General features: G+C 44.9%; 1 protein-coding gene across 4 annotated transcripts in view; it reads left to right on the forward strand.

Moving 5' to 3' along the window:
- The first annotated feature begins 1,506 nt into the window (after positions 1–1,506).
- hivep1 (HIVEP zinc finger 1) overlaps positions 1,507–18,273 on the forward strand; it is a 49,448-nt gene continuing 32,681 nt past the window's right edge. The window contains exons 1-2 of one of the 4 annotated variants that reach the window (XM_077009513.1): positions 1,507–1,635; positions 3,762–3,923. In XM_077009513.1, coding sequence (XP_076865628.1) covers positions 3,884–3,923 — 40 coding nt within the window. In that variant the 5' untranslated portion in view covers positions 1,507–1,635; positions 3,762–3,883. Of the gene's footprint in view, positions 1,636–1,657; positions 1,807–1,924; positions 2,058–2,218; positions 2,846–3,761; positions 3,924–18,273 lie in introns of those variants that run through there. The other 3 variants (XM_077009515.1, XM_077009514.1, XM_077009516.1) reach the window with 3 other exon arrangements.

Genomic DNA, 18,273 nt, shown 5'->3' on the forward strand with positions numbered 1-18,273 from the left:
TCATTTGAAACTGGTATTGCGCTGAGTTATAACTGCCAGGCCCTCTGTAAATGAACAGCGGGCATCACAGTCCTGATAGATGGAGACACAGGCTCACAGGCTTCCACTTAACTTAACCCCTCACCTTCCAACACAGATTGAATAGACATGGTTTAATTTATTTGCTCATATTTTTGTAATTGTTTAGATGTCGATTGTCAAACTGTAAGTTGATAAAATAAAATTGGATAAAGTATATTATATATATTTATGTTTTAAGAATATTTTAGGCCCTCTGAGAGGGCGTAGAGGGCCCTGATGGTTCCCCCCTATATATATATATATATATATATATATATATATATATTAGTGAGGAAAATAAGTATTTGAATATTTGAACACCCTGTGACTATTGTATATTAAGATACTCTCTTTTTCTCTAACCATATATGTCAGCTCTAATCATAATCACTAAACACAGATGTCATCTCTAAACGTAATATTCTCTGATCATCTACCTCATCTACATACATTGTAGGCCTACCTGTAGAATTCATTATGGTGTCCTTTCTTAGTAACCTGTGAAGTTAATTTACAGGTAAATAATCTGTCTTGGAGATGTGCTGTATCTGATTCAATTTAGGGTTAAAAGAAACCTTTCAAGGGCTTCGGATTAAAGAAAGAAACCGATTAGTTGCTTCATAATGGAGTAGTGATTCGTGCTTCAGAACACGATTATTTTTCGTGCACTTGTAATACATTTATACAATGAACCGGTTTGTGAGAAGGTTTCAACAGCTACCCAAATCTGTTATAAGAACTTAACCTTACTTTTTTGTTAAATGTTCTGATGACACAAAAAGTCAATCTACTACACCCACCACTAGCACTGGGTAATTGATATTACTATACCACACACAACTACTGATTAGGCCACTTGCCATGCGATAATTTGATTCCAAATTGGATTTTAAATCCGTGCATTAAACGTTGTAAGATCGATAGGGATCTTTATTTCGCTGAAGCTTTATATTTAACGCGTCAAACATCATTTGCATCTGTAGTCTACTTTTAACCTGCTCTACTGTTCTGGCGTAATTCTGCATATCCGGGTTCAACCCGTTTCAATACACTTTGGCATAAAATCTTGTGTGACAAGTTCAAGCATTATTATGGCCACGGCTTGGATTCGCCATTGTTTTCTGAGGTCTGCAAGGGAAAACCCGGGCAACGGCAGAGGCGCACGTGACCCGACAACAAGGAACCTCCGGGAAAACCGTCACAGCTGAACTATGCGCGAGCGGGTGACGTCAAGGGGGTACCGCGAGCCACGACTCCTCGAAACATTCACACACTTGCCGCATGACGGCGTCACTTGCTCCCAGTTTTGTCACGGGAATATTTATTTTCAACGCCGCGTAAATCAAACATCAGAGATGGAGAAACTCGAATAAATGAACATTTTCTCTTCGACTGTTGCGAGTCTCCCTCGTAGCGCTTCCTCTGGTTAGGAGGCGGAGACGGGACCCCCGTTGACGTCAGTGGGCCTGTCGGTTTCCTGCAATAGAAAGTGAGAGAGGGTAGAAGAAAAAAAAACAGATCTTTCCCTCTGAGCGTTAAGGTGTAGACATTTCTACAACAATTAGGACTGCACCTGTAAGTACCAGATGGTTGTGGGAATAAGCGTTTTGTCTGTCAGTAAAATAAATAAATTAGCTGGTCTGGGAAGCATGGAACTGTATTTTGTCCAGTGCGCGCTCATGTAGCTACCGATGTTCTAAGACCACGACATGCAGCTATCAAGCGAGTGAGGATTACCCCCAAATGGTATTGTGGACTTGAAAACTTGTTTAAAGACCCATATAAGTTTTAGAGACATGTTCCAGGTGATGTGACTGTAGGATTCACGGTCTTTTCCGAGCCGGCCCGTGTTTTGTAGCTCACCGGAACGCCTATGTTTTGGAGTAGACGTCTGCAGCATTTTAATGTGGTGTGTGTGTGTGTGTGTGTGTGTGTAATGTTTATCAAGCCCGCAGTAGAGCTTGAGTGTTGCTGAAGAAATACTCTGGCGACGATAGGTAAGCTAAGATAGCGTTTCCTTTAATGCAGGATGTAAACAATGTCTGGTCATTGCAGCGTATGGCGGAGTGTTGATATTTAAATGACATTTTTGTCGAATTGAGGAACTGTTTGCGCGTGCTGTTGCGGAGGACTCGGAGGGGTTTTCCCCGGCTCCGCCCTCCGGTACCGCGCGCTCGTGTACATCTTGGAGGTATAATGCGCTATAGTCGCTTTATTTATATCGCAGCGTTTTTAAAAGCCCCTTAGTATGGTGTTAAGACCGAATATGTTGCGTTATAGTCTTTGGGAGGTTAAACACGTGTTCATAGCTGTTTGTATGCTAAGGGTATCTAAGGGTATGTTATGGGTTATTTTTGTAGATTTGGCAAGATTATGAGCTGCAGTGTTAATCGCTCCTCAAAGTGTCTCTTTATACAAATCTTGGTGCTGTTTTGTTCAAGAATTTTGTGAGGAATTAAAACAGTGCGGGCCAATGACAATGATCACCAATTCCACACGCGTCTAATCGCGGCTTTGCAGGTCCCGTCAGTCGAGTTTTGGGGTGTTCCCTAAGTCATCGACTGACGGCATGTGCCATTTGCTGCTGAACACTGTGTCCTTTCACGCGAAAGCCTTTGAAGTGTTTTTTTTCTACGCGCCGGGGATATTCACTAGGCGCGTGATGCCATGACTTTCGCCGTCCTAGTAGTCCGTATGACCTGGTGCATGCGCAGTGCTCCCTATCTCCAACGACGACTCCGGGAGGTGATGTCATTGCTAAAGAGCGCGCATGCAGCGCAACATGGTGAGAAGCCCGTACACTCGTAGTAAGTATTATGTAATATTGTCAGTCGAAACGCTGGCTGGTACACAGCGGGAGTGGACATCGCAGCATAACTCCCCGCGCAACAATAGACTTCAACCGAGTACAGGCAGACGAGAACAGACTGTCCACCACCAGACCCCTCAGACACTGCCCATTATAAAGACTAGGCTTTCACCCGAAAATGCATGAACGTGTTTTCGATTACATTCAATTCTTACATCACTGCTAAATCAGGTTCGGCATTTGCAGAGCAGTTGTTTGTTTTTGTGAAAGGTTCAGGTTTGGAAACGTGTCCCCATGTCTGCTGTCTGTGTCTGTGTATATGTGTGTGTGTTTGTTCTGCAATTTGCATAAAAGTAAGAAGTAGGTCTTTCATATCTGTTGCTGCAGGTAATCTGTGCCTTTTGATATGGACTATGGTGGGTTTTTGTTTTGGTGTATATTTGCAAAGAACTTAGGGTTCAGTGGTTGGTTTGGGTGTAGGGTTCATTGGTTGGTTTAGGGTTCAGTGGTTGGTTAGGGTTTAGCATTCGGTGGTTGTTTCGTGTTTGGGTTTAGGCTTCATTGGTTGGTTTAGGGTTCAGTGGTTGTTTTGGGTTTGGGTTTAGGGTTCAGTGGCTGGTTTGGGTTTGGGGTTCAGTGGTTGTTTAGGGTTTGGGTTTAGGGTTCAGTGGTTGTTTCGGGTTTGGGTTTAGGGTTCTGGGGCTGGTTTTGGGTTTAGGGTTCAGTGGTTGTTTAGGGTTTGATTTAGGGTTCAGTGGTTGGTTTGGGTTTAGGGTTCAGTGGTTGTTTAGGGTTTGGGTTTAGGGTTCAGTGGTTGGTTAGGGCTAGGGTTCAGTGGTGATTGGGGGCATTGTTTTTCATCTGTGAATTTTGATGTTTCTTCACTGTGCAGGCATCCAAAACCACTGGCCTTCCATGCATCATCTACTACGATGCATCACTGACTGAGACAAACCTGGTGGAACAGACCCCCTACCACCCTAAAAGACAACCAAACAAAAAAAAGAACGAAAAATGCCACGCACTAAACAGAACAATCCCAAAAACTTAAAAGGTAAGATTACATTCCTTTACAGCTTGACATGTCCGTTTCCAGAGCAGAACGTATGATGCTTGTACATGGAAGACTAGTGTCACACTCGTATGAACCCGTCTGAACACGGGCCCAGTGAACCCGTCTGAACACAGGGTCCGTTGCATTTTTTTTGGTGTGTTAGTCAATTTTAAAAAGTCCTTATGAAAACAACAAAAATAGCTAAGCTTTAAGATTTTTCACTGAGTAGTCATTACACAGCAATTAACAGCTGACTAAAAAAGTATTTTAATGGAAAAAAGGCAGTAACAAAGGGCCAAAACTGTTGCAGAACTGATAAAGTGATAAACAGTTGATTATTCACATATAATTTTGGCTTACAAAATAACACAGTGGACCTGTAACACAGTGGACCTACACCAGCAGATGACATGGCTCCCCAAACCATCACTGATTGTGGAAACTTCACAGTGGACCTCAAGCAGCTTGGATTGTGTTCATCTCTACTCTTCCTACAGATTCTGGGACCTTGAATTCCAAATGGCACACAATTCAAGCTGTTTGGGGTCTAGTGTGAAGTTTCCTCAATCTATGCTGGTGTAGGTCCACTAAGCCATAATCATCTATATTAACAGAAATAAACACTTGAAATAGATCACTCTGTTGTCATGGTGACCAGTGTCGTCCAGAGGAGGATGGGTTCCCCCACTGAGTCTTGGTTCCTCTCAAGGTTTTTTCCTCTTGCTCTTGGGTAGATTTTCTTTGCCACTGTCGCCCTTGGCTTGCTCACTAGGGGCTTGGACTCAGACACTTGTAAAGCTGCTTTGTGACAACAACTTTTGTAAAAAGCACTATATAAATAAATTTTGCTTTGATTTACTTTTGATGAATCTATATAAGATATATGCATTTAACTTTTTTGTAGTTAATTACTGAAATAAATAAACTTTTTGATGACATTCTAATGTATCTAATGATCATTCAGCACAGATACAGATGAGGCTGAAGAGCTTCAGTTTCTACTGCAACAAATGTAGTGACATCAATCAGTTCTGCTGCTGGTCCTGGTGCTGCCACCCTCCCCCCCTCTACTCTCCTCTCGTCCCCTCCCCTCTCCTCCTCTCTTCCCTTCCCCTCCCCTCCCCTCTCCTCTCCTACCCTCTCTTCTCCTCCCCTCTCCTCTCCTCTCCTACCCTCTCTTCCCCTCCCCTCTCCTCTCCTCTCCTACCCTCCCCTACCCTCTCCTCTCCTCTCTTACCCTCCCCTCTCCTCTCCTCTCCTACCCTACCCTCTCCTCTCCTCTCTTACCCTCTCCTCTCCTCTCCTACCCTCCCCTACCCTCTCCTCTCCTCTCTTACCCTCCCCTCTCCTCTCCTCTCTTACCCTCCCCTCTCCTCTCCTCTCCTCTCCTCTCCTACCCTCTCTTCTCCTCCCCTCTCCTCTCCTCTCCTACCCTCCCCTCCCCTACCCTCTCCTCTCCTCTCCTACCCTACCCTCCCCTCCACACCCCTCTCTTCTCCTCCCCTCTCCTCTCCTACCCTCCCCTACCCTCTCCTCTCCTCTCTTACCCTCCCCTCTCCTCTCCTCTCCTACCCTACCCTCTCCTCTCCTCTCCTACCCTCCCCTACCCTCTCCTCTCCTCTCTTACCCTCCCCTCTCCTCTCCTCTCTTACCCTCCCCTCTCCTCTCCTCTCCTCTCCTACCCTCCCCTCCCCTCCCCTCTCCTCTCCTACCCTACCCTCCCCTCCACACCCCTCTCTTCCCCTCCCCTCCCCTCTCCTCTCCTACCCTCCCCTCTCCTCTCCTCCCCTCTCCTCTCCTACCCTCCCCTCCCCTCTCCTCTCCTACCCTCTCTTCTCCTCCCCTCTCCTCTCCTCTCCTACCCTCTCCTCTCCTCTCCTCTCCTCCCCTCTCCTCTCCTACCCTCTCCTCTCCTCTCCTACCCTCCCCTCTCCTCTCCTCTCCTACCCTCTCCTCTCCTCTCCTCTCCTACCCTCTCCTCTCCTACCCTCCCCTCCACACCCCTCTCCTCCCCTCAACCCCTCCTCAAAGGGTTTAAGGATCGGGTTAGGGGTTAGGGATAAGGGTTAGGGTTTAGGCTTAGGGATAGGGTCAACCCCAACATTAATCCTCCAGCATGTCTACTGCTGTTTACCCAGAGGATACCCATGGCCTTCCCTTCCACAGAGCAGTTAAGTTTATACTATTTATGGAACATGTCAGATTGTTAGCAGATTCTAAAGCCAGAAGTACAGAGAATGCTTTGGCCTTCAAATTTGTTCAGTTTTGTGGCCTTGAAAACAAAATTGGCTGAGAGGAAGTTTATTATGCACACACACACACACACACACACACACACACACACACACACACACACACACACTGTGTTCCCTCTGTTGGGTTGCGTTATGGCGTGCACTGATGTCATGGCTACAGAAAGGACCTCCCCTGTCCCTTGGCCTGCCAAGCCCTCTCTTTTTGTGCACCGTGCCATAATCTTTACACATCACTTCAAAGCCTGACACGTCTGTGCCAACCCACTGCATTTTGATGGTGTATCACAGGATGACTAAATTATTACCAGATGGAACCTTAGCCAATATGAGTCTGTTTTGTGTGTGTATGCATATTTATTTTTGCATATGTGTGTACGAGTCTGTGTGTTCATGCATGCATATGTGTATGAGTGTGTACACCTTGTGAGCTCAGGTGTGAGGTGATTTGTGTGACATGTGGCTGTAACGGCGAGGAGAAGGCAGGACGGCAAGACAAAATTCACTTTAAACAGCGTCTTCATTTCCAAGAATATTTACATGAGATGCCCTTAATTTACACGAATATTGCACAAGTAGTGCACAAGCAGGCATCAAACACTAAACAGAGTTAGACTTCACACACTAAGTGGACTCAACAAAGATGATCAACATCCATGGCGCAAACACACACATATTTATATTAAAATAAAAAAGACCCGAGTGAACTACATGATGTTAACGAGACGAGACAGATGAACACAAGCACATTGAACCACAGGTAGGGGTCGTGACAGTAAAGTTAAATGTAAAGGAGCCCATCCCTCATAAACATACTGAAAGGGAGGAGCCTTGCGCCTCATTAACATACGGAAAGTGAGGTGCCCCGCCCCTCATAAACATACTGAAAGTGAGGTGCCCCGCCCCTCATAAACATACTGAAAGTGAGGAGCCCCGCACTTCATAAACATGCTGAAAGTGAGGAGCCCCGCCCCTCATAAGGCAACGTTTACTTTTCTTTGACAGCTGGTTGCTAGCCATGTGGAGAGCATGCGATGCTAGTGCTGAGATGCCTGAGTTCACCATCACGTCATGGCCACCTGCTTCTACAAAGAGCAATGTGGTTGACAGTGTCACTGTGAATTTCAACTTGTTTTCAAAAACTCTCTCTTTCCAAAAATAAGCATAAAAAGGATTATGGTTAGGGTTAGCAACAGCTGAAACAGAATACAGGTTATGAAAAGACTTATTATTGAAAAGTTGGCAGTCTCTGTAGTGCATGACTTCAACTCCATTACCTGCTTCTAAGATAATCTATATAAGATACTTTTGTTTTTCCTATTTTAAAAAGCGTTGATTAGTGAATGTTAAACCTGTCCTAAAGCCTAGTGAGAATTTATTTGGTAATAGTCGTCATGTTCTGACAATGATACTGTCATCACCGAATAGTTATATTAGAATAGTTCTAATATAATAATCTAATATATCTAATGTATTATAATGTAATAATGTGCAATCTCTAAGATTCCACTGGAATAGTGTTGAGAGTTCAGCTTCAGGAGATCAGTTGGTGGAAGAGAGAGACTTTACTCCTGCGATATAGACATCTGTTGAGATCTGCAAGTTCTGTATTGTTCAGGTTCAGCTCTGTGTTTGTGTGAATGTAGTTTATCCGTCATGTCCTGTACGAGTCTTACACAAGATCTGATTTTCTGATTAAGGCTTTACCAGTATATTTGTCTGATTAAGGCTTTACCAGTATAATTGTCTGATTGCGTCTTTATCTGTATAATTGTCTGATTTGAGGCTTTACCAGTATAATTGTCTGTACTCTTGAGCTGCATTGTTTGTGATGCCAGAAGGGGAGTGTCGGTTAGTGTTAGTGTGATAAGTGTTAGAAGTTAGTGTTAGTGTGATAAGTGTTAGTGTGATAAGTGTTAGTGTGATAAGTGTTAGAAGTTAGTGTTAGTGTGGGTTAGTGTTAGTGTGATAAGTGTTAGTGTGATAAGTGTTAGAAGTTAGTGTTAGTGTGGGTTAGTGTTAGTGTGATAAGTGTTAGAAGTTAGTGTTCGTGTGGGTTAGTGTTATTGTGATAAGTGTTAGAAGTTAGTGTTAGTGTGGGTTAGTGTTAGTGTGATAAGTGTTAGAAGTTAGTGTTAGTGTGGGTTAGTGTTAGTGTGATAAGTGTTAGAATGTGCCATATATTTTTTTGTGTCAATAGTGATTTTTACACCGCAATAGAAATTTGTCCTCCGCTTTTAACCCATCTGTGCAGTTAGAACACACACACACACACACACACTAGTGATTACTAGGGAGCTGTGGATCACACGTGCCCAGAGTGGTGGGGAGCCCTAGCCCGGTGCCCGGGGAGCAGTTGGGGTTAGGTGCCTTGCTCAAGGGCATGGCCTCAGGTCTGGGAATTGAACCCACAACCCTCTGGTCACAAGACCAGATCCCTACCACCAGACCATGACTGCCCTTTAAGTTAGAAGTTAGTGTTAGTGTGATAAGTGTTAGAAGTTAGTGTTAATGTGGGGCTATACACCCCAGGATGGATAGATCACGCCAAACCAGAATCTTTGCACTGCACCTTACAATAAATGTGTAAAGTGAGCTCACAGTGAACACCCCCATCACCCCTCCCTCCTAATTTCTCTGTCATTTTGCATCCCCCTTTCTCTTTCTCTCTGCCCATCCCCCCCTAACCCTTCCACCAAAGGCTGGAATTACCCACAGTTTTAGCAACAGTAACTACAACAGACGTGCTGCAAACAGGTTCAGCCCTGTGTGTTTAACTTACTGTAAACTTAACAGAAAACTTTCACTGTGTGTGTCTGTCTCTGTCTGTCTGTGAGTGTGTGTCTGTGAGTGTGTGCTCCTTTTCCATGTTCAATGGTGTGAAATTCCCATTTGGGCCTGTTTGGACCATCACCATCTGACCTGTAATTATTTCTGATTTTCCAACTTTTGTGTCAGTTTTCCAGTAATTAATATTGAAATGCTTCAAATGTTTTAAATGTTAAAGAAGCAAATTTCAACATGTGTGTTTGCTGTTGTACAGCAAAGGTCTCGGACTATTGTGAGCTGAACTGGTATGAGATTATGAGATGAAACCAGGGTTGGGGGTTGAGGTTTGTAGTTGGGGCTTAAGGTTGGGGCTTAAGGTTGGGGCTTAGGGTCTGGGCTTAGGGTTGGGGCTTAGGGTTGGGGTTGGGGGTTGAGGGTTGGGGTTGAGGGTTAATGATTAGGCCTGTGATTAAAGTTTGGAATGTTTTCCCATTCTAAGAAATTCACAAACCCTGAAGCTGACACAAGGAGATATGGGGTCACAGTCCTGCTCAGCTAGTGCGCAGGGAAAGATTTTCCTACATTAAAACTCAATGCCGTCTAACAGATCTGCCTTTGTAGCACTCTAGAAGTTATTTTCCACAAGGACAGTGCTATTTTTGTGGCTAACCTTAAGCTCTGTAGAGTTTGTGTTTGTTTGGAATTTTAATGTAACTATTTTCTTAACCTTAGAACCATGTAGTGTCACCTCATTTAGACTGGTATCTCTCTAACCCTAGATATTACACTAACCCTGACCCTAGCCTTAAACCACACTTAGATTTGGCACAAACCCTAAGACTAACTCTAACCTTAAGCCTAACTCTAACCCTGGTTACCTCTCAAATATGAAGTGACAGTAGCACTTAAGCTCTCTCATTCTTCACAGCATATTTCTCATCTGTTCTTTCATTTGTTCTCTCTCTCCTGTTACACCCACACACAGAACCTGAACTCTATTCAGACTTTCATTTTGAATGTCTGTCAAGCACAGACTGAGTAATAACGAACCACCACCCACCTGCTACTGTGTGTGTGTCTGTGTTTGCCTGTGTGTGTGTGTGTGTGTGTGTGTGTGTGTGTGTGTGTGTGTGTGTGTGTGTGTGTGTGTGTGTGTGTGTGTGTGTGTGTGTGTGTGTGTGTGTGTGTGTGTGTGTGTGTGTGTGTGTGTCTGTGTTTGCCTGTGTGTGTGTGTGCATGCACACGCATGCGTGTTTATGAATGTGCATATTATTGTGTGTGAGTGTATGTGTGTGTTCTTGCGCAAACGTCTGTGTTGTGAATTGATTCAGAAAATAATCTTTCCATGACTTGCTGCTATATAACGTTCCTGACTGGGGCGACAAGTGAGAGCAGGATGCGCTGTGTAGAGCTCACACGGCACACCTCACACAAACCCTGAACCCTAACTCTAAACTCTTACTCTAACCCCTAACACTAAACCCTAAATCCTAACCCATTCCCTTACAAACACACAAATGAGCATGTATACACATGCAGAGACATGAACACATGAAAACATGATGATGTTTAGTAGGTCATGCTGGCAATGCTGCTTAGCTTGTGAGCTAACCCTAGCTAACTCTAACCCTAGTGTCCAAAATACATCTGTCTTTGTCTCTTATAGATGTTTCTCACTTACACACCTGTCTCTCACACATCTGTCTCCCTATCTCCTACAGATGTCTGTCTTGTCTCTCTCTATATACATTCTGATACACACTGAGCAGTGAGGGGGCGGAGACATGCTGATATATACTGAGCAGTGAGGGGGGCTGACACAGATATATACTGGGCAGTGAGAGGGGCTGATATATACGGGTCAGGGAGGGGGCGGAGTCATGCTGATATACTGGGCAGTGAGGGGGCGGAGACATGCTGATATATACTGGGCAGTGAGGGGGCAGAGTCATGTTGATGTATACTGGGCAGTGAGGGGTGGAGTAGACATGCTGATGTATACTGGGCAGTGAGGGGGCGGAGTCATGCTTATATATACTGGACACTGAGGGGAGCTGAGACAGAGATATACTGGGCAGTGAGATGGGTGGAGACAGGTTGATATATACGGGTCAGGGAGGAGGCGGAGTCATGCTGATATATATTGGGCAGTGAGGGGACGGAGTCATGCTGATGTATACGGGGCAGTGAGGGGGGTGGAGTTTCCCTCTCCCAGAATTATTCCTTTTTTTTTGGGTAACTGTTTGAACTGTGAAATAGTCTCATATTGTGTGCACCACAGGAAGTACACCACACACTCACCACTCACACTTACACACACTCCCCATTCTCACCTTCACTACTCTCACACTCACCACACTCAGACTCACCACACACTCACCACTCACACACCCTCCCCTTTCTCACGCTCAGCACTCTCACATTCACCACTCACACTCACCATTCTCACTCACTCAGCACTCTCACACACTCACCACTCGCACACTCAACACTTGCCACTCACACACACTCACCATACACTCACCACTCTCACAGATTTCTCTCCTGTACAGCACAACGGGCTGGATCACACTGTCGAATAATTTACACTAGATTTAGATGGAAATATCTATATTGTGAAATCTTTTCCGGATTATGTACAGAACACTCCATTTCCCTCTCTCTTTCTCTTTCTCTCTTTCTCTGTCTGTTTCCCTCTCTCTTTCTCACTTGCTCTCTCTCTCACATCTCTTACACTTATCTCTCTCTCTCTGACTCTGTGTCTTACACACATGGCTCCACTGTCACTCACATTGAGTCAGAACATCTTGTTTTTGCAGCAACATGGCGCACCATCTGACAGCCAGTGGTGGCGTTTGCTTGCTTGTTTGTTTTTTACATGTGTGGGTCTAATGCATCTGTGTTGCATAAAACAGTTTGCAGGATAAACAGAGGTAACAGTGAACCGGGAGAGAGAGAGATAGACAGAGAGAGAGAGGGAAAGGGAGAGGGTTAAGGAGAGGTAAGGAAGCTTAGGATTAGGGAGTGATGGAGAGTTAGGGTTATTTACAGATAAGGAGGTTTTGGGACATTGTTATTTAAAGATTAAGAGGGTTAGGGTCAGGGTTATTTAGAGATTAGGAGGGTTAGGGTCAGGGTTATTTAGAGATTAGGAGGGTTAGGGTCAGGGTTATTTAGAGATTTGGAGGCTTAGGGTCAGGGTTATTTAGAGATTATGAGGGTTATGGAGAGATAAGGGAAGCTTGGAGCTCACAATTGGCATATGTTCACTTCCTGCTAATAAGAGATTGTTGGTTATTTATATTGAACATCCATTAAAACGTGGCTGTACTTTAATAATTCAGGTATATGCTGAGTGGAAGTGTGGCACATCCTATCATATCCACATTAATATCAATGTAATATTCTGATAATGACATTAGAATGATTTATTAGTCTAGATTGGTCTTTTCTTTGCTGTTGCCACAGGGTATTATAGTTTGGTCTTGTGAGTGATCATGGCTTTATTTAGAGGCCACACCCCTTTCCCAGACACTGGGACCCCTTGTAAGGAGCTTTGCAAGTGGGGGCGGGGTTTGTGAGGTTTGTGAGCATGCGTGTGCACGTCAGTGGTTTGTGAGCATGCGTGTGCACGTCAGTGGTTTGTGAGCATGCGTGTGCACGTCAGTGGATTTGTGAGCATGCGTGTGCACGTCAGTGGATTTGTGAGCATGCGTGTGCACGTGAGTGGATTTGTGAGCATGCGTGTGCACGTGAGTGGGTCTGTGAGCATGCGTGTGCACGTCAGTGCGTGCACTGGTGATGCTCAGTGGTTTGAACAAGCAGAGCCCAATTTGCCAGTTGCTAGGGCAACGGAAACAACATGAGGCTGAATGTGCAGAACCCTGTGTGCAAGTGTGGGAGGGAGAGGTGGAGGGAGAGACAGGTGGAAAAAGGAAAATGGTATGTGTGGGGTTGTGTGGGGAGGTGTGGTCCTTGTGGCCTGCAGAGCAGGGAGGGCCAAGCAGGATGAGAGACTTGCATCAAGAAAAACATGGAGGTTGATTGGCTGTCCCTGAAAAATTCTGAGCGTTTGAATGTGTGACTGTGTGTCTCTCCTTGTCCAATAAAAACAGTGCCTGTGCATGAATATGCTAGCAAGCAGTCAACAGAAGGACGAGCGGCTACTGTTTAGAGGTTGGCAGTTTCTCTACTGTGTTATGAAAAAAATGCATATGGAAAGTTTGGAGGAGCATCTTTTAATTAAGTGCAATGTGCGCATTTACGCACAGCAGGGGTACAGTAGCTTAATTAACACGCCGCACATCGATCTCAACTTAAAGACCCCTTTATAGTTTCTGCTGCAGTAAGGATATTTAATGCAGTCTATCACTCAGGACAATCCGTCCATGTTTTTGCGGGGTTTAAAGCAATTATAAATTATCAAGCTCGAGTATTTCGTTAGGAAATAATGTTTTGAATGTTGAAAGTGTTCCATTGATCTTTTTCCAGTAAATGTTGATTTCATTAACTTTGTACCTTCAATTGAAGTGTATGAAAATAATAAATTAAAGTGGGTGTCCAAATGCTCCTGACCCGCCCCCTCTGTCAAATTTTAGAACCCATTGTGGCCCTCAAGTCACAAAGTTTGCCCACCCCTGGGTTAGGGTTTGGGGTTAGAGGTTGAAGTTAGGTTAGGGGTTAGAGGTTAGGGGTTGGGGTTGGGGTTAGGGTTAGGTATCTGGGTTAGAGGTTGGGGTTAGGGTTAGGCTGATGTAGGGTCAAGTTGATGCATTGCATTGCCTGACAAATGCGTTTGACAGAGTTTGTAAGAGCTTGATGGCCAAAGCAGAGTAAGAAAAATAACACAGGAGGAAGCATTGCTCTCTCTCTCTCTCTCTCTCTCTCTCTCTGTTTATTTCTCCTCTAGTTCTGATTTGTTTTACAGTAGATTATGCATTGACTGTATTAATATTCTTTTATTCTGTTGTCACAGTTGAATCAAAGGCAAATTAAGGGCATAAAACCAACACATTAAAAGCTTATTTGATATAGTTAACCTGGCGTGTGTGTGTGTGTGTGTGTGTGTGTGTGTGTGTGTGTGTGTGTGTGTGTGTGTGTGTGTGTGTGTGTGTGTGTGTGTTGCGTGTGTGATAGGGCTACGGTTAGGATAGGATAGGTTAGGTATGGGATTAGGGGTTAGGGCTGCTCTTTTACAGCACCTGCCTCAGTACTTTTGTGGGCTTTTTGTTTGAAACCATTTTGTTACAAATCTGAAAACTGAAAATGTAATGCTGTCTTCATCCTTGTAAAGACTAGGGGTTAGACTAAAGACTCTGTCTCAGTCAACACAAACACTCACACGTCACATGACCTGATTTGTCACACCAAATTACGAGAAGCATTATGCACACACACACAAGCAACACCACACACACTATTTTGGGACAAATTGAAACCCTCCATGGAGATAGTGGCCTATGTTTACATGGAATACCAAGCCCAGTATTAAAGCATGTTAAAAATGTTAATCATAGCTCTCGTCTTAAAATCCTCAGTGAGGCACTAGAAAGTTTCATTCAGGGAGTAACGGAGATGTCCTGGAATGTGTTCTGCTGACAGAGCGGTTTGATTCATGGCACATTCACATATTCAAATATTGTGTTTAACCTTTTTCCCCCACTGCTTAATTTCAAAAGATTTGGAAGCAAGAGAAGGAACACCTCAGAGGACCAGAGTGATGAGAGAGGGAGAGAGAGGGAGGGGGAGAGAGAGAGGGAGAGAGAGGGAGACGGAGGGATAAAGGAGAGAGGGGGAAGGGGATGTGTGGGAGAGAAAGGGAGGGGGAGAGAGAAGGGAGAGAGAGAGGGAGACAGAGGGAGGGGGGGAGAGAGAGAGGGAGACAGAGGGAGGGATAGAGAGTGAGGGAGAGGGGGGAGAGGGAGAGAAAGAATGAGAGAGAGGTGGGGGGAGAGAGAGAGATTGACAGGGAGGGGGAGAGAGAAGGAGACAGAGGGAGAGGAGAGAGAGGGGGAAAGGGATGGGTGGGAGAGAATGGGAAGGGGAGAGGGGGGAGAGAGAGGGAGACAGAGGGAGGGGGAGAGAGAGGGAGACAGAGGGAGGGGGAGAGAGAGGGATGGGAGAGAGGGAGAGGGAGAGGGGGGGGGGGGGGAGACAGGGGGAAACCTAACCCCTAACACCTTACTCTTAACTTTACATGCTGTTCTGGGCGTGGTGGTCGCAGTGTGGTACAGGGACTTTGTGGTATGTGCAGGGTGGCAGTGTGCAGTAGTGTGTGCAGGGTTGTGTTGTTGATGGGTTGTGGTGTGTGGTGTTGAGGTGTGTGAAGGGTGGTAGAGGGGTTTATGGGTTAAGGTTCTTGTTGTGGAGAGCCAGTTCTCTCCCTCAGTACTGTGAACAGGCCTTTGTACTCTGAGTATGGGAATCTCCTGCAGTATGACTAATCCAGCCCCAGGTGTGTCACACTGTGTGTGTGTGTGTGTGTGTGTGTGTGTGTGTGTGTGTGTGTGTGTGTGTGTGTGTGTGTGTGTGTGTGTGTGTGTGTGTTGGGGGGGGTCCTTATATAATAACTGTGTGTAAGGACTTTATCAGCCTGTGCTCAGTTGGGCATTAAAGTGTGTAGAGACCCTAAAACCACTAAAGACAGCTGGTTTTACTTTCACTATGACCCATGCATGAGACAGGGGCGGTGTGTGTGTGTGTGTGTGTGTGCAGCTGTGTCTGTTTATCTGTATCCATGTGTGTATGTGTGTGGTTTAGTGTTGACGTGTATTGCAGTGCTGTATGTGCTGCTAAGATGAAGGTGTAACAGTGATGGTGTGTTGTAGTATTCTTCGGCCACCGGGCTCGGAGTTCTGGAGCAGCTTCCTGTGTAGTAGCTGATAGAGATAGAGAGGGTGAGAGAGAGACAGGGAGGGAGAGAGAGAGACAGGGAGGGAGAGGGAGGGAGGGAGAGAGAGAGACAGGGAGGGAGAGGGAGAGAGAAGGAGAGGGATGGGTGGCTCATAAGCATTAGTGAGGAGAGGTGTGGGAGGGAGGAGCTTGTTGAGACGGAGAGGAGAGAGAAAGTGAAAGCGATCAGCACATGTACTCGACGCTGGCATCAGTGTGTTCTGTGGTCAGCTAGTGTGCTGCTGTCTTAAAGTGTGGTGTGGCAATGCGTGTGTGTGTGTGTGTGTGTAAGGAGGGTGTGTGTGTGAAGGAAGCTCCAGGTGTTTCCTGGCCAGACTACTTTGTTCCAGGGAATCCGTCACCAGCCTTGGAAGAGAGTACAGCCCTGCCTCTTCATCAGGTAGACAGAGAGGGTGTGTGTGTGTGTGTGTGTGCGCACGCGTAAGCATCCTTAAGTGAGAAAAGTGCTATATAAACGAAACTTTACTATTATTATTTATTATTTTAATATTATTGTTATTATGTAATTTGTGCGTGTGTGTGTGTATATATATATATATATATATATATATATATATATATATATATATATATATATATATATATTCACCAGTAGCGAACCGTGACCTTTAAACCTGGGCCCGCAACCCCCCCCCCCCCCCCCCCCCCCCGAATTTTTTTTTTCCTTTCTTAATAAACTGCAATAAAGAAAAACTGAGACGACAGTACAGCTTTAAAAACGTAATAAACAATAATATCTGTACTAGATAACGTCTTAAGCAAAATAAGTTTCCAAACAAAATAAGGTTCACAGCTCCGTGGTTCTCGGAAGCGGAATATGTAAACAACGCGCACGAGGACGTCAAAGGGATGAATCGAAACTAGCTAGCGGTGGTGCTAACGACAGCTAGCGTCGCCACAGCGGGCGGAAATTATCATACAGTTAAGCCCGCCCACTAAGAGAGAAGATATGATTGGTCAATTTTGCTGTCATTTGAAACTGGTATTGCGCTGAATTATAACTGCCAGGCCCTCTGTAAACGAACAGAGGGCATCACAGTCCTGATAGGGGGAGACGCAGGCTCACAGGCTTCCACTTAACCCCTCACCTTCCAACACAGATTGAATAGACACGGGTGAATATTTTATTTGCTTATATTTTTGTAATTGTTTAGATGTCGAATGTCAAACTGTAAGTAGATAAAATAAAATTGGATAATTATATATATAATGCTTAAGAATATTTTAGGCCCTCTGAGAGGGCGTAGAGGGCCCTGACGGTTCCCCACTGATATTCACACACACACACAATACTTTGTATGTTTAATACTTGGTAGCACAACCCTTGTTGGCAAGCACAGCAGTCAGACGTTTTTTGTATTTGAGGTTTGCTCACATTTCAGGAGGAATTTTGGTCCACTCCTCTTTGCAGACCATCTTTAAATCATTAAGATTTTGAGTCGCTTGGCAACTGGGACCCTTCAGCTCCCTCCATGAGTTTTCTGTGGGTTTAAGGTCTGGAGACTAGGATTAAGGTCTGGAGACTGGCTGGGTCGCCATGTCCTTCATGTGCTTCTTCTTGAGTCACTCCTTAGTTGCCTTGGCTGTATGTTTTGGGTCATTGTTGTGCTGGATGTCCCATGGCCCATGTTTAATGTCCTGGTGGAGGGAAGGAGATTGTCACTCAGGATTTTACGGTACATGGCTCCATCCAGTCTCCCACTGATGTGGTGCAGTAGTCCTGTGCCCTTAGCAGAGAAACACCCCCTAAACATAAAATTGCCTTCTTGAGCAGGTGCACCTTGTGGGCACTGCAGGATTTTAATCCAACACACCATAATGTGTTACCAATGGTTTTCTTTGTGACTGTGGTCCCAGCCACCTTAAGAACTTAACAAGATTCCCCCATTGGTATTGGCTGATTTCTCATCTTCATCATGATCAATACCTTACAAGGTGAGATTTTACAGGGAGCTCATTTTGTATTTCTTCCATTTTCTTATGGTGACACCAACACTCATCTCCTTCTCACTTAGGGTTCTGTAGCCGTTCCAGCCGCAGGTTTATGATCTTATGCAGGTCTATGATCGTGTGCAGGTCTATGATCATCTCCCTCACATCCTTAGAAAGCTCTTTGGTCTTGCCCATTTTGGAGAGGTTAGAGTCTGACTGATTAATTGAGTCTGTGGACAGGTGTCTTTTATACAGGTGACAATTTAAGACCGTCATTAATGCAGGTAACCAGTTGATTGTGGGCATCTAACTGGTCTGTAGGAGCCAGAACTCTTAATGTTTGGTAGGGGATCAAATACGGATTTCTCTCTGCAAAATGCAAATAAATGTATAGATTTTATACAATGACATTTTCTGGATTTTTTTTTTTTTGATTTTCTCTCTCACTGTTAAAAGAAACCTACCCTTAAAAAAAAGACTTCATA

Source organism: Brachyhypopomus gauderio, chromosome 6 (assembly GCF_052324685.1).
Source record: "Brachyhypopomus gauderio isolate BG-103 chromosome 6, BGAUD_0.2, whole genome shotgun sequence".
NCBI lineage: Eukaryota > Metazoa > Chordata > Actinopteri > Gymnotiformes > Hypopomidae > Brachyhypopomus > Brachyhypopomus gauderio.